The sequence below is a fragment of the Balaenoptera ricei genome, chromosome 15 (assembly GCF_028023285.1).
Source record: "Balaenoptera ricei isolate mBalRic1 chromosome 15, mBalRic1.hap2, whole genome shotgun sequence".
In the NCBI taxonomy this organism is placed as follows: domain Eukaryota; kingdom Metazoa; phylum Chordata; class Mammalia; order Artiodactyla; family Balaenopteridae; genus Balaenoptera; species Balaenoptera ricei.
In genome coordinates, this window is record NC_082653.1 from 71,940,351 (window position 1) to 71,953,821 (window position 13,471).

At 47.2% G+C, this 13,471-nt stretch overlaps 1 protein-coding gene across 6 annotated transcripts in view; it reads left to right on the forward strand.

Annotated features, from left to right (window-relative positions):
- Window positions 1-13,471, forward strand: part of KATNIP (katanin interacting protein) — a 192,162-nt gene that overhangs the window by 86,687 nt on the left and 92,004 nt on the right. For all 6 annotated transcript variants that reach the window (XM_059896806.1, XM_059896810.1, XM_059896807.1 and 3 more), the window contains exons 7-8: window positions 3,783-4,050; window positions 11,252-11,383. In XM_059896806.1, coding sequence (XP_059752789.1) covers window positions 3,783-4,050; window positions 11,252-11,383 — 400 coding nt within the window. The remainder of the gene's footprint in view (window positions 1-3,782; window positions 4,051-11,251; window positions 11,384-13,471) is intronic.

Below are 13,471 nucleotides of genomic sequence, written 5' to 3' on the forward strand. Positions count from 1 at the left end.
ACACTCAACTAGAAGACCTTGCTATGATCTTTTGAAATGCCATTGGTGAATACGTGCTCACTTTAATGTAGGGTTTTTCACTCATACCACTATTGACATTTGCCCAGATAATTCTTTGTTGTGGGAACTGCCCTGTACGTTCTAGGATGTTTAGCAGCATGCCTGGCCTCCACCTACCAGATGCCGCTAGCACTCCTTTCCCCCAGTTCTGACCAAATACATCTCCAAATAATTGCCAGATGTCCCCAGGAGAGGGGGACAAAATCATCCCCAGTTCACACCACTACTTTAATAAAACAATTCAGTGAGGTTGGGATTTGTTAACCCATTTTTATGGATGGCAAAATGCAGATCAGAGAAGTTAAGTAACTTTCTAAGAGTCACATCACTAATGCCACCGCCAAGGCAGGTGGGTGCTGTCCACCCCTGCTTACAGCTTCTACCCAGTCACTGACATAAATTAGTCACTCAGCACATATTTGTCAAACATCTACTATGTGCCAGGCAGTGTTATATTTGCTCAATAAATATCACTGATACTTGATATTGGGCAGGGTGGGAGGGAGAGAGCTATAAAAGATAGATAGCTATATTAGTTTCCTGGGGAATTCCCTGGTGGTCCAATGGTTAAGACTCAGTGCTTGCACTGCCAGGGGCCTGGGTTCAATCCCTGGTCAGGGAACTAAGATCCCACAAGCTGTGAAGCATGTCTAAAAAAAACCAAAAAAAAGTTTCTTATTGCTGCCATGACAACTTACCACAAACTTAGTGGTTTATCTTACAGTTCTGGAGCTCAGAAATCCAAATTCAGTTTCATTGGTCTAAAATCAAGATGTCAGCAGACCTGTGTTCCTTCTAGAGGCTCTAGAGGAGAATCCGTTTCCTTGCCTTTTCCAACTTCTAGAGGCCACCTACATTCCTTGGCTTGTGCCCTTTCCTCCTTCAAGGCCAGCAGGGTAGCATCTTCTCTCCTCCCTAACCTCTGCTTCCACCCTTATATCTTGTCTTTCTGATGCTGATCTTCCTGCCTCCCTCTTAGAAGGACCCTTGTGATTACATAGGCCCCTCTAGATATCCAAGATAATATCCCCCATCTCAAGATCATTAATCACATAGGCCCCTCTAGGTATCCAAGATAATATCCCCCATCTCAAGCTCATTAATCACATCTGCAAGGTCCCTTTGCCATGTAATATTCACCATCCAAGGTGATTAGAACATGGACATCTTTGGGGCCCACAGCAGTCTGCTCTCAGGCCCCCAAAGATTCATGTCCCCCTCACATGCAAAATACTTCCATCCCATCCCAAGTTTCCCAAAAGTCTCAACCCCTTACAGTAGCAACTTAAGTGCAAAATATCATTTAAGTCTCATCTGCTCAAAACTCCCGAAGCTCATTATCTATATCTAAATTAGGTAGGGGTGAATCTATGGGTATTACTCATCTTAGGGCAAAATTTCTCTCCCTCTGTGAACTTTTAAAACTAGAAAACAAGTTATCTGCTCCCAAATACAGTGGTGGGTCAGGCACAGGATAACAGTTATAGACATTCCCATTACAATAGACAGAAAATTAAAGGGAAAAAGGAGTCACCAAACCCAAGCAATTTTGAAATCCAACTGGGCAAACTCCATTAGGTTTCAAGGCACAGGAATAATTCTCTGTGACTCAGGAGTCCACCCTCTGGGCCCATGGCTCCACCCTGGGAGTCATTCTTCCTCTTTCATGAAGGGTAGCATGTGTTTGCACCTACGTAGTTTTAGTAACCTGTTTCCTGCCTGTAGAATTTTGGGAGCCTGTCAGCTTTCTTTAATTTTGTCCTTTCTCTCTCCCACGGAGTCCAAGCTGGCAGTGTTTCTGCTGGTATAACAGTCTCAAAAACCATGTGAGTCTCCTCTGTATGTCTCTAGGATTCACTCCATTAGACGAGAGACTCCTCCACAAATCTTTCCTGGATAATCCCATCTCTATTCCTGGCTTCTGCTGAGATGTCTAAGGGGATTCATGAGTCACATGTCTAATCTCTTCAAAGAGCCCTCAGTGTGATTGAATACTCTAAACCAGCGGTCCCCAACCTTTTTGGCACCAGGGACCGGTTTTGTGGAAGACAATTTTTCCACGGACAGGGGTGGGGTGATGGTTCAGGCAGTCATGTGAGCGATGGGGAGCGGCAGATGAAGCTTCACTCGCCGGCCTGCTTCTCACCTCCACTGCTCACCTCACCTAACAGGCCGCCGACCAGTACTGGTCCATGGACCAGGGGTTGGGGACCGCTGCTCTAAACTGTAGATCCTTCTGAGGTTTTGGCAAAAGGTTGTCCAGCCACACCCTTCGTTTTCTTCTCCAGAGCACGCTTTCCTGGCTTTTTCATGCTTTTTTTTTAGCATCTTTTGCAGTAGGCTGAGAGCTTCCCAAATCATCAACTCCCAGTTCTTTGTACTTAACGGTTCTCTCAGTCTGTCCCTTTCCTCTAGCATTTTACTCTAAGCAGCAAGAAGGAACCAGACTGTATCTTTAACACTTTGCTTGAAACTCTCTTGAGCTAAATATCCAAGTTCATCATTTACAAGTTCCTCTTACTGTATAACTGTAGGACACAGTTTGGCTAAGATTCTGCTGCCACATAACAGGATTTTCTGTCCTCTAGTGCCCAATAACATGTTCCTTATTTCCTGAGCCCTCACCAGCAGCACCTTTGATGTCCATATTTCTATCACTGGGCTTTTTAGGATGATTTCTCTAAGATGATCAAAGTTTTCTATGTGGTGCGTCTCACTTGTACATGAGCCCTCACTAATTCAGTGGATCCAGGAATAAGGACTTGGACATCTTTGGGGAATCATTATTCAGCCTACCACACAACTATTAAGTTTATGGTCAACCGTAAACTTGATTGCTTCTCATGCTCTCACAACTATGTTAGTTACTACAAGGGCTACAGGGATAGCATAACTAGGCTAACCAAACATACTGGTTTCCCCAGACAGTCCAGTGTACACTTTCGTCCCAGTGTAAATGTAGTAGTGCCTTTATTCCGCTTCCAAAGTATCCTGGGGACTTCCCTGGTGGTGCAGTGGTTAAGAATCCACCTGCCAACGCAGGGGACATGGGTTCGAGCCCTGGTCCGGGAAGATCCCACATGCCGTGGAGCAGCTAAGCCCGTGCGCCACAACTACTGAGCCTGTGCTCTAGAGCCCGCGAGTCACAACTGCTGAGCCCGTGAGCCACAACTACTGGAGCCCGCGTGCCTAGAGCCCGTGCTCCGCAACAAGAGAAGCCACCGCAATGAGAAGCCCACACACCACAACAAAGAGTAGCCCCCTCTCTCCACTTTCCATGACTAGAGAAAAGCCCGCGTGCAGAAACAAAGACCCAATGCAGCCAAAAATAAATAAATAAATAAATAAATAAATTCAAAATATCCTGGCTTCAGTGATAAATTTTCTGATCACTGTAAGAATAGCTTAATGCTTGGTCTTAAGATTGTAAATCTACAGTCTCTTAGAGACAGAAGATGTATGAAAAAATTTGCAAGCAGCTACAGGAAACCACAATTAATACTATAAAACTAAACTCTGCTCCATCCAGAGGAGAGTTTCTCATTTGTCCCTACCCCTTTGTTTTCTCATCCTCAAAGCGAGGGTAACACATGGGTTGAGATGGTTTTGGTAAATGTTAGTTTCATGGGAATAGTTCTTTGATTCTAATGATCTATTTTCAAAAGAGTTTTTCCTCAAAGGAACATATTTCAGTTTTCACTTCTCTTCTTGACTTTTGGCAGGAGCTAAGAAAAAGCCTGGAACTTAGTGTCAATCTACAAAGGAAAGAAGAGGATGGTTCCAGTGATGAGTATGACTCTATCGAAGAAGATGTACTCTCTGAGCCGGAGCCTGAGGACCAGGTGCTGCTGGGCCGTCCTAGAGATGATTCCCCTCTTCCCAGTGGGGACTCAGTGCAGAAGGATGTTTCTGAGGACCAGGGGACAGAAGGACGCCCTCCCCAGGGCCCAGACACCCTCGTAGTGCTGGAATTTAACCCAGCTTCCAAAAGTAAGCTCTGTCTTATGCGGCATTTCTTTGCCTTTGATGTCTCTGGATCTAATAATAGGACTTAAATTTCCAGTGGTACTTTGAATTCAGCTTTGGGTAGACCATCTCACAGGCCGGGGTATATATCAGTCAGGTTTCTGCTGATTGCAAGAGGTGAAGGCTCCCAAAAGCTTACAGATGACCCTGAAATTCCAGATGGTAAATGTCTGGCAGATAGTTGTAGGGGGCTGTCCTGTGCATTGTAGGAAGTTTACTAGCATCTATGCGGCAACTGGCTAGTGAAACTGACTTGAGCAAAAGGGACTATTTATTGACTTGGATAACTAAGGAGTCCAGGGCTGCAATAGGACTCATTTCTGTTCCCCTCCCCTCCCCTTCCCTTCTTCCTTTTCTCCCTCTTCTCTCTTCCTTCTTTTGTCTTGGCACCATTCTCACGTGGGCTTTCCACATATAGACACAGAATTGAGACACTGGCTTTGTAACTCCATCAGAAAGTGTATTTCTCTTCCTAAAAGCTCCAGCAAAAGTCCCAGACTTGGCTCTTGAACCCACGTGGGGTCACATCTCTGAACTAGTCACTGTGGCTCTGATTGGCCGGGTCCGGCCAACAGGACTGGGGGTGTGGTTATCGCCACCCAAACCACATGGATGGAGATAGTAGTTTCCAAAGGAAAATTAAGGTGAATCTGAAGGAGAAGGAAAGCAGCTAGGCACCAACAGCTACTGTCCACTGGAGAGGGTTTTTCAGAAATCACCCTAGAAGGTAGAGTCAACAGAACAATTGGTGGGTGGCAGGGAGGGTTACGGTTAGGGCATTCTCCCCAAAGCTGGAGGTGCCGTACTTCCTGAACCAAATACCAAGACCAACCAATGGGGAAGCATGAGTGAACCTAAGGAAAGAGAAATGAGGGAATGTTTGAAATCAGGCAGTGAGTATATTCGTCTGCCCAGGCTGCCGTAACAAAGTACACAGACCAGGGGTGGCATCAACAGCCACGGAAATGTAATTTTTTTTCACAGTTCTGGAGGCTAGAAGTCCAAGATCAGGGCTTCGGCAAGCTTGGTGTCTTCTGAGGCCTCTGTCCTTGGCTTCCAGGTGGCCGCCTTCTCCCTGTGTCCTCACATGGTCTTCCCTCTGTGTGTCCCTGTGTCCTAATCTCCTCTTCTTATAAGGACACCAGTCATGTTGGCTTAACGCCCACTCTAAAGGCCTCATTTTACCTTAACTACCTCTCTAGTGACCCTATCTCCAAATACAGCCACATTCTGAGGTACTGGGGGTTAGGACTTGAACCTATGAGTCTTGGGGGGGACATAATAATAGGCAGCTCTGGAAAATCTACGCCCCACGGTTGATGTCTCCAGCGAAGAGAACATTTGTCCCTCCGACATGCTCTCACCTTGCTGGGCTGTTCCCTCCACCTAGAACACCACATTTCCTTTCCTCTCCACTCTGACCCATGAAACCTGGCTCCCTGCTTCTTCCTCGAGACTCAGCTCAGAGGCTGCTTCCTCCAGGAAGCCTTCTTGGCACTCCCAGCCTGGCCAGCTAGGTCGGTGCCTGCTTTGCTCCTGTAGCATCATCATGACACTAGTCTCAATGCCCACAGTTGCCTTTCTCTCCCTCCGGCCTGTGAGCTCTGCCGGGGCACAGGCCAGCTCTTCCCCTCTGTTGCATCCCCAGCTTGCAGCCTTCACCTGGCACATTCAAGCCATTCGGGAAACCTTTAAAATAAATGAAGGACTATGCCCACCTGCTAAAGCGTCTGGTGGTCACGGCAATGAACATACCCTTCTGACTGAGACCCACTGGGGCTGCATCACTGCTGTGGATTGTGTTTCCTCCAAGGGGAAGGGAAGTGCTGTGAGGGGGTTGACTGGGCCCCTGCCCTGGAAACGGGGGTGTGGCGGGGACGGAGGTGGGAGTGGGTATGACAGTCACTTCCGGGTGTGGAGGACCAGGGCACAGAAGGGGAGCAATTGAACCCCAGGCAGTTTAAGAGTGATACTGGGCATAAAGCTGAAGGAGAGAACTTCACTTTCTTGCCATTTTACATTTTTTAACAATTAGATTGCTCGGCAGGCCCCGAGTTGACCCTGGTGATGTCGGCTGCAGGCGGCGGGTGCCCAGTCTGCAGTACATGAGGGCGGCACGAACGCCCCCTACCGCCGCTCTCAGCTGCCCCTTTCATCTGCAGCCCCTGGCTGGCTTCTCAGCCCCAGCAGGAGACAGGCTCCCACCAAGGGGAGCAAGAAGGAGGCTGAGGGGCCTGTTACAAGGTCTCCCCAGACCCCAGCATGGGATTGGAGTTCTGAGATAATCCTGAGTGTTTACTCAAGAACAGTCAACAGTAACCTGAAAAGATGTGCTTGGTTCTGGGCAGTTCATTCATGCACTGGGCACGCATCATGCCCCAGGCCCTGTGCTGGGACAAGATGGGCCCGCTCATTCTACGTCATTTAATCCTAGCAGGGAAAACAGACAATAAGCACATAACTACATAAATAATAATTGCCAACACTTACTGAGTTGTTATTAATATGAGCCAAGAGCTATTCCAAGGGCTTTACATATAGTCCCTCATTAAATCCTCACCCGCACATTAAATCTCAACCCCGAAGAAAGTCCTGTCGTTGTACTTGTTTTACAGAGGGGAAACTGAAGCACAGAGAGGTCAAATAACTTGCCCAAGGTCACACAGCTAGGAACTGGCAGAGTGGAATTGAATCTGCAGCAGTCTGAGCCCAGAGCCTGCACTCTTAATCTTTAGGCTAAAGAAATAAACCAGATGAAGTTACAAAGTGATAATTGGGCTTTGAGGAGCCAGTAAGTAACCCCACCCCGCTCTGCTTTCCCTTCTAAATTGTGAAACAAATGAGAAATGATCATGGATGGAAGGTGAGCAAATGATTACCTCTCCAACTGAAAGTACTGCCCCTCTGCAGTACACTGACCCCTGACCCCAGATGTTGGCAGAGCTGGACCGCTGATGGCATCAGCATGGTGGAAGGGGCCCATGTGACCTGACGGCACCCCCCCACCCCACCCCAGCCCACAGAAGAGGGAAGAAGGAGGGCCTGGGCTGAGCCCCGATGGCTTCCTGCCCCCACTCTCTCCCATCCCTTTTGTCCTCCTGTGAGCAAGGGGCAGTGAATGAGCGGCACAGAGAAAGGCAGAAGTTATTTTTCTATTAATTGGAAAGGGGAGGGCTGGGTCATGGGTTAGGAATTCAGGGAGGAGGAGAGAATGGTACCCTGATGGTCTTGAAAGTTGTGAAGATTATAAAACAGGACGCTGGTTGGGCGTTGGGGGTCAGCGAAGGATGCTAGTAGCTGGGATGGTCAGAAAAGCCTTCTCAGAGGAGGTGATGTGTAAGCTGGGACAGGAATGAGGAAGAGAAAGCAGCCATGGCAACAGCATTCCAGGTCCAGGGATCAGCAAGCACAAAGGGCTTGGAGAGGGAAAGAGCTTGGTGTACCCAAGTACAGAGAAAGGGCCAGTATGGCTGCAGCCGAGTGAGTCGGGGCCAAGGGTGGGGGGAGGGTGGTACAAAATGAGTGAACCCAGGCCACTTTCCATGAAGACCTGATGGTTTTAGGATCGCACGAAGAGTCTGGGTCCTTTGGTGCCCTAAGAAATATCCTTGTATAGACTTTTTTTTTTTTTTAATTGTTTCTGTGTTTCTGTTTTAATTAATTAATTAATTAATTAATTTTTGCTGAGTTGGGTCTTCGTTTCTACGCGAGGGCTTTCTCCAGTTTCGGCGAGCGGGGACCACTCCTCATCGCGGTGCGCGGGCCTCTCACTGTCGCGGCCTCTCGTTGCGGAGCACAGGCTCCAGACGCGCAGGCTCAGTAGTTGTGGCTCACGGGCCTAGCCGCTCCGCGGCATGTGGGATCTTCCCAGACCAGGGCTCAAACCCGTGTCCCCTGCATCGGCAGGCAGACTCTCAACCACTGCGCCACCAGGGAAGCCCCCTTGTATAGACTTTTGATGGCCAAGGCAGACGTCCACCAGAGTTGCTGGAGGGCAGTCTTAAGGAGAGGACGGAGCCAGGAGACAGGGAGTAAAGGGGTGAAGGGCAGGGCTCTGAGCCAGGCAGGCCTGGTCAAATCCTGATTCCCTCACTTCCTAGCTCCGTGATGTTGGACAAACGACTTGAACCTCAGAGCCTTACTCTGCAATAGTACGTATTAGTTTTCTACTGCTGCTATAACAAATTAGCCCAAACTTGGTGGCTTAAAACAATACCAACTTATTATCTTATAGTTCTGTGGGTCAGAAGTTTGACGTTGAGTCTCACTGAGCTAAAATCACAGTGTCAGCAAGGCTGTGTTCCTTATGGAAGCTCTAGGGGAAAATGTGTTTCCTTGCCTTTTCCAGCTTCTAGAGGCTGTCACACACCTTGGCTCCTGGCCGCCTTCCAAGCTGGCAACGTTGCATCTCTCTGTGCTTTTCTTCTATAGTGACGTCTCCCTTTGATCTTGCTCTTCTGCAGCACTTTTCCACCTGTGTGCGGCACATGCACATGTGTTTTATTGTGGCAAAATATACATAACATAGAATTTACGGTCTTCACCATTTTTAAGAGCACAATTTGGTGTCACGAAGTACACTCACATTGTCGTGTAACCATCACCACTATCTATCACCAGAAGTTTTTCATCATCCCATACTGAAACTCTGTCCCTCTTCCACTTTTAAGAACCCTTGTGATTACATTGGGTCCAGCGGAATAATCCAAAATAACCTCCCTAGTTTAAGGTCAGCTGATGAGCACAGTTAATTCCCCTTTGCCTTGTAGCCTAACATATGCACAGCTTCTGGGAATTACGATGTGGCCATTTTTTTTTTTTTTTTTTTTTTTTTTAAGTTTAGGGCTGCTCTGTTTTTATTTATTTATTTATTTATTTATTTATTTATTTATGGCTGTGTTGGGTCTTCGTTTCTGTGCGAGGGCTTTCTCTAGTTGCGGCAAGCGGGGGCCACTCTTCATCGCGGTGCGCAGGCCTCTCACCATCGCAGCCTCTCTTGTTGCGGAGCACAGGCTCCAGACGCGCAGTCTCAGTAATTGTGGCTCACGGGCCTAGCTGCTCTGTGGCATGTGGGATCTTCCCAGACCAGGGCTCGAACCCGTGTCCCCTGCATTAGCAGGCAGACTCCCAACCGCTGCGCCACCAGGGAAGCCCAGGATGTGGCCATTTTTGAGGTCCATTATTCTACCTACCCTCCACCCACTAGGATGGCTGGGGAAACACATGAGACAGTGTGCGCCAAGGACTTGCCCCGGTGCCTGGGCACTCAGGAGGCTGAACTGAATACATGCTGGCTGTCGTTCTTACCATCATCAGCATATTTTCAGCGCTTAGACGGCCAATCTCCGTTTGGGCATTGGCCCGTCTCCATTCTTTGTCTTGTCCCATTGGACACGGTGGCTTCTCGCTCACACACGGGTCTGCCCTTGGGCCCTGGATATCAGGCCAACCAGGGAGCAGCCACTTGAGAAAGTGTAGAGAAACACGTGTCCTTTGCAAAGTCAAGGGGGGATGGCAGAGAGGTTAGTGCAAGTCGGACAGACGCCACACTCATCCCCAACATCTACCCTGAGCTCCCAAGAATCCCATAGCGCCCTTGATTCCAGGGCTTCCCTCCTTTGGGCCACCCCAGGCCCCAGGATTTCCTCTGAATTTGAGCAGACACTTCCCAGGTTTTCTGCCTTCCCAGGCTGGAGGTCCCAAGTCCAGGGGCCTAACTCTTCTCCCTGCTTTTTCTCTTTATTCCATTTAGCCACCTGCCTCGCTGCCCCCTGGGCTGCTTTCCTGCCTAGAGCCACTTTACCAAGACTTGTGCCATTTGCAAACATTCTTCACAATTTTTTTTTTTTTTGCCAAATTCACAGACTACTCATACTATTTTTTAGCTGTTATTTAAACCAGTCACCTTTCTTCTTTCCTCCTTTCCTTTTCTCTCCACCCCCTCAACCCTTCCTTCCTCACTCCTTTCTTTTCTTTCATAATTCTAGGATTGTTCCACACAATAATATACATGAAATCAAGGTTTGATACACTGGTTGCTTATTTTTTTCCCATACACATTAAGATACATAATTGCTTTCTTTTTTTAAATTTTATTTATTTTTGGCAGCGTTGGGTCTTCATTGCTGTGTGCGGGCTTTCTCTAGTTGCGGTGAGCGGGGGCTACTCTTCGTTGCGGTGCGCGGGCTTCTCATTGCAGTGGCTTCTCTTGTTGCAGAGCACGGGCTCTAGGCACGTGGCCTTCAGTAGTTGTGGCACATGGGCTCAGTAGTTGTGGCGTGCAGACTCAGTAGTTGTGGCGCACGGGCTTAGTTGCTCCGCAGCATGTGGGATCTTCCCGGACCAGGGATCAAACCCATGTGCCCTGCTTTGGCAGGTGGATTCTTATCCACTGCGCCACGAGGGAAGTCCCAGTCATCACCTATTTCACCAGTGGTCCAGGCACCCCACTTTGGGAAACACTGACTATAAATCATGGCCCGTGGGCCCTTCACTGTCTGGCTCCTCTCGCCAGCCCAGACCCTAGCCACTCACCTGCCACATGCATGTCAGCTCTCAAGCCTTCACACATACTGTTCCCTGTGTCTGAATGCCCCCCAGTTCTGTGCTCTGGAGACACCCTGGTCATCTGTAAGGGTTCTCTTCACTGTCGACTACACACCTGCCAGCCCCATCCTCTGTGACCCTGGTACTGGATCCCTTCTTCTGTGCCAGCCCTGCTCTCTTATCCATTCAACCATCCTTTTCCTCGGCGCGAATGTGCCTCGAGGGCAGCAAACATGTTCTACTATACTTTTCCTGCTCTTGCATATCCTTGGTTACATCATTATTTTCTGTATCTTGCTGCCAATTAAACCCAGTACCCCATTGTTTATAAGACTTGTCCCTAATCAGAAATGTTAAAACCTGAAAACCTGTGTGTGTCCTAGAAGAATTCACTTATTTATCAAAATGTGGTATTTGGCACATAACGGCTGTCGGCAAACTTGTTTTGTTGTCTGCAACAAATCCGAAACTAGCATGGTGCCTGGCCCAGAGCAGGGATTCCATCAATATTTGTTGAATGAATAAGTGAACGCACAAATAAACAGATGCTGGAGCAGAATTTCCCAACTCTGCCTGCACTCAGTGTTTGTTTGACATATAAACTATTGTGTTTTTACAGGTAATAAAAAGGAAAGGAATTTGTCTGCTAAGCGGAAGGACAACGCTGAGGTCTTCATTCCCAGCAAACCTGAGCCAAACCTGAGTCCCCAGCCCCTGACCGTGTTCCCAGACCAGGAGAGGGCATGCTCAAGTAAGAGTTCCATACCCACCCCCGAGCAGTTGGGACTGGGCTTTGTGTCAGTGGGGTGCCGTGATGGAGGAGTCCTGGCTTCTTCACCCTCCTCCCCGAGGCCTGAGCTGACCTTCAGCAAATGTATTATTGGTCAAGGTCTCCAGAGAAACAGAACCAATAGGATGTGTGTGTATATACATATGCCTATATATATACATACATATATATATATAGAGAGAGAGAGGTGGAGAAATTTATTTTTTTAATTATTTTTTTATTGACATATAGTTGATTTACAATGTTGTGTTAATTTCTGCTGCACAGTAAAATGACTCAGTTATACACATATATACATTCTTTTTTATATTCTTTTCCAGTATGGTTTACCCCAGGGTATTGAATATAGTTCCCTGTGCTATCCAGTAGGACCTTGTTGTCCATCCATTCTGTATGTCATGGTTTTCATCTGCTAACCCCATACTCCCAGTCCATCCCTCCCCCAGAGAGAAATTTGTTGTAAGGAATTGGCTCATGCAATTATGGAGGCTGCCAAGTCCAATCTATACGATGGGTCAGCAGGCTGGAGACCCAGGAAAAGTCAGTGTTCCAGTTCGAAGGCCATCAGGCAGGAAGGGCCGGTGTTGCAGATGAAATCCGGAGGCAGTCTGCTGGAGGATTCTCTCTTATTTGTGGGAGGATCAGCTTTTTTGTTTTATTCAGGCCTTCCACTGATTGGATGAGGCCCACCCACACTATGGAGGGCAGCCTGTTTTCTTCTGTCAATTAACATGTTAATCTCACCCCCAAACACCCTCTCAGAAACATCCAGAATAATGTTTGACCAAATAGCTGGGCTCCCCATGGCCTAGTCGAGTGGACACCTAAAATTAACCATCACAGTTACTTCCTGGGTCTACAACCAAGATGTGGTTATAACTGAAAATTTGTTTTATTTTTGTTTTTACTTTTAAATGAATTTGCTTACTTTATATGGGTAACAATACATGCAGATGATACTACATTCTAAAGGTACAAAGAAGTTTATGGTGATAGGTCCGTGTGCCGCCCTTCTAATGAAATGAGGGGGTCCATTGATTGAGTACTTACCATGAGCCAGCCACCATTGTAAGCTTTTATTTATTACAATTTACTATGTGTTTACTTATCATTTACTTATATACATTATATAGTTTACTTATATATATATATATAAACTCTATATGAAATTTACTCATCTATATGCAGTAAGTCCCCTACATATGAACCTTCAAGTTGCAGACTTTCAAAGATGTGAACATGCATTCCATCAATGTCAGGCTTCAGTGAAATTACAGCTTGCCCTCCGTCTCCTATTGCTGACGATCCTTCAGCTCTACCATCTCCCACCTCCTCTCCCTCCTCCAGTCAGTAATTCTTCTTGCCTGCTTACTCGATGCCAGCCCCTGTATGCCAGCTGTTGTACTGTACTACTGTACTTTTCAAGGTACTGTACTGTAAGATTTTAAATGTTTGGTTGTTTTTTTTGTCTTGTTTTGTTTTCTTTGGCCACACTGTGCACGGCATGTGGGATCTTAATTCCCCAACCAGGGATCGAACCCACAACCCCTTCATTGGGAGCACAGAGTCTTAACCACTGGACTGCCAGGGAAGCCTCCTAAAAATGTTTTCTTTATTTTTTGTGGTTGTTTTAATGTATTATTTGTGTGAAAAGTATTATAAACCTATTACAGTACAGCACTATATAGCTGATTGTGTTAGTTGGGTATCTAGGCTAACTCTGTTGGACTTATGAATGAATTGGACTTACGAACCCACTCTCGGAACAGAACTCATTCGTATGTAAGGGACTTACTGTATAAGTAAATTATATATGTAATTTATATGTGTAGGTAAATTATAATCCTTATCACCAGGCTCTGAGGTGGGTTCTCCAATCGTGCCCATTTCTCAGATGAGGAACTGAGGCACAGAGCAGGTGATTCACACAGCTGGAAAGCAGCAGATGTAGGCCTCAAACCCTGGGGGAGTGACTCCACTGCTGTGTCCTTACCCAGCAGACTGCACACACTGAGGCTGCAGATGAAACATCTCAGTCTGATGCTGTGG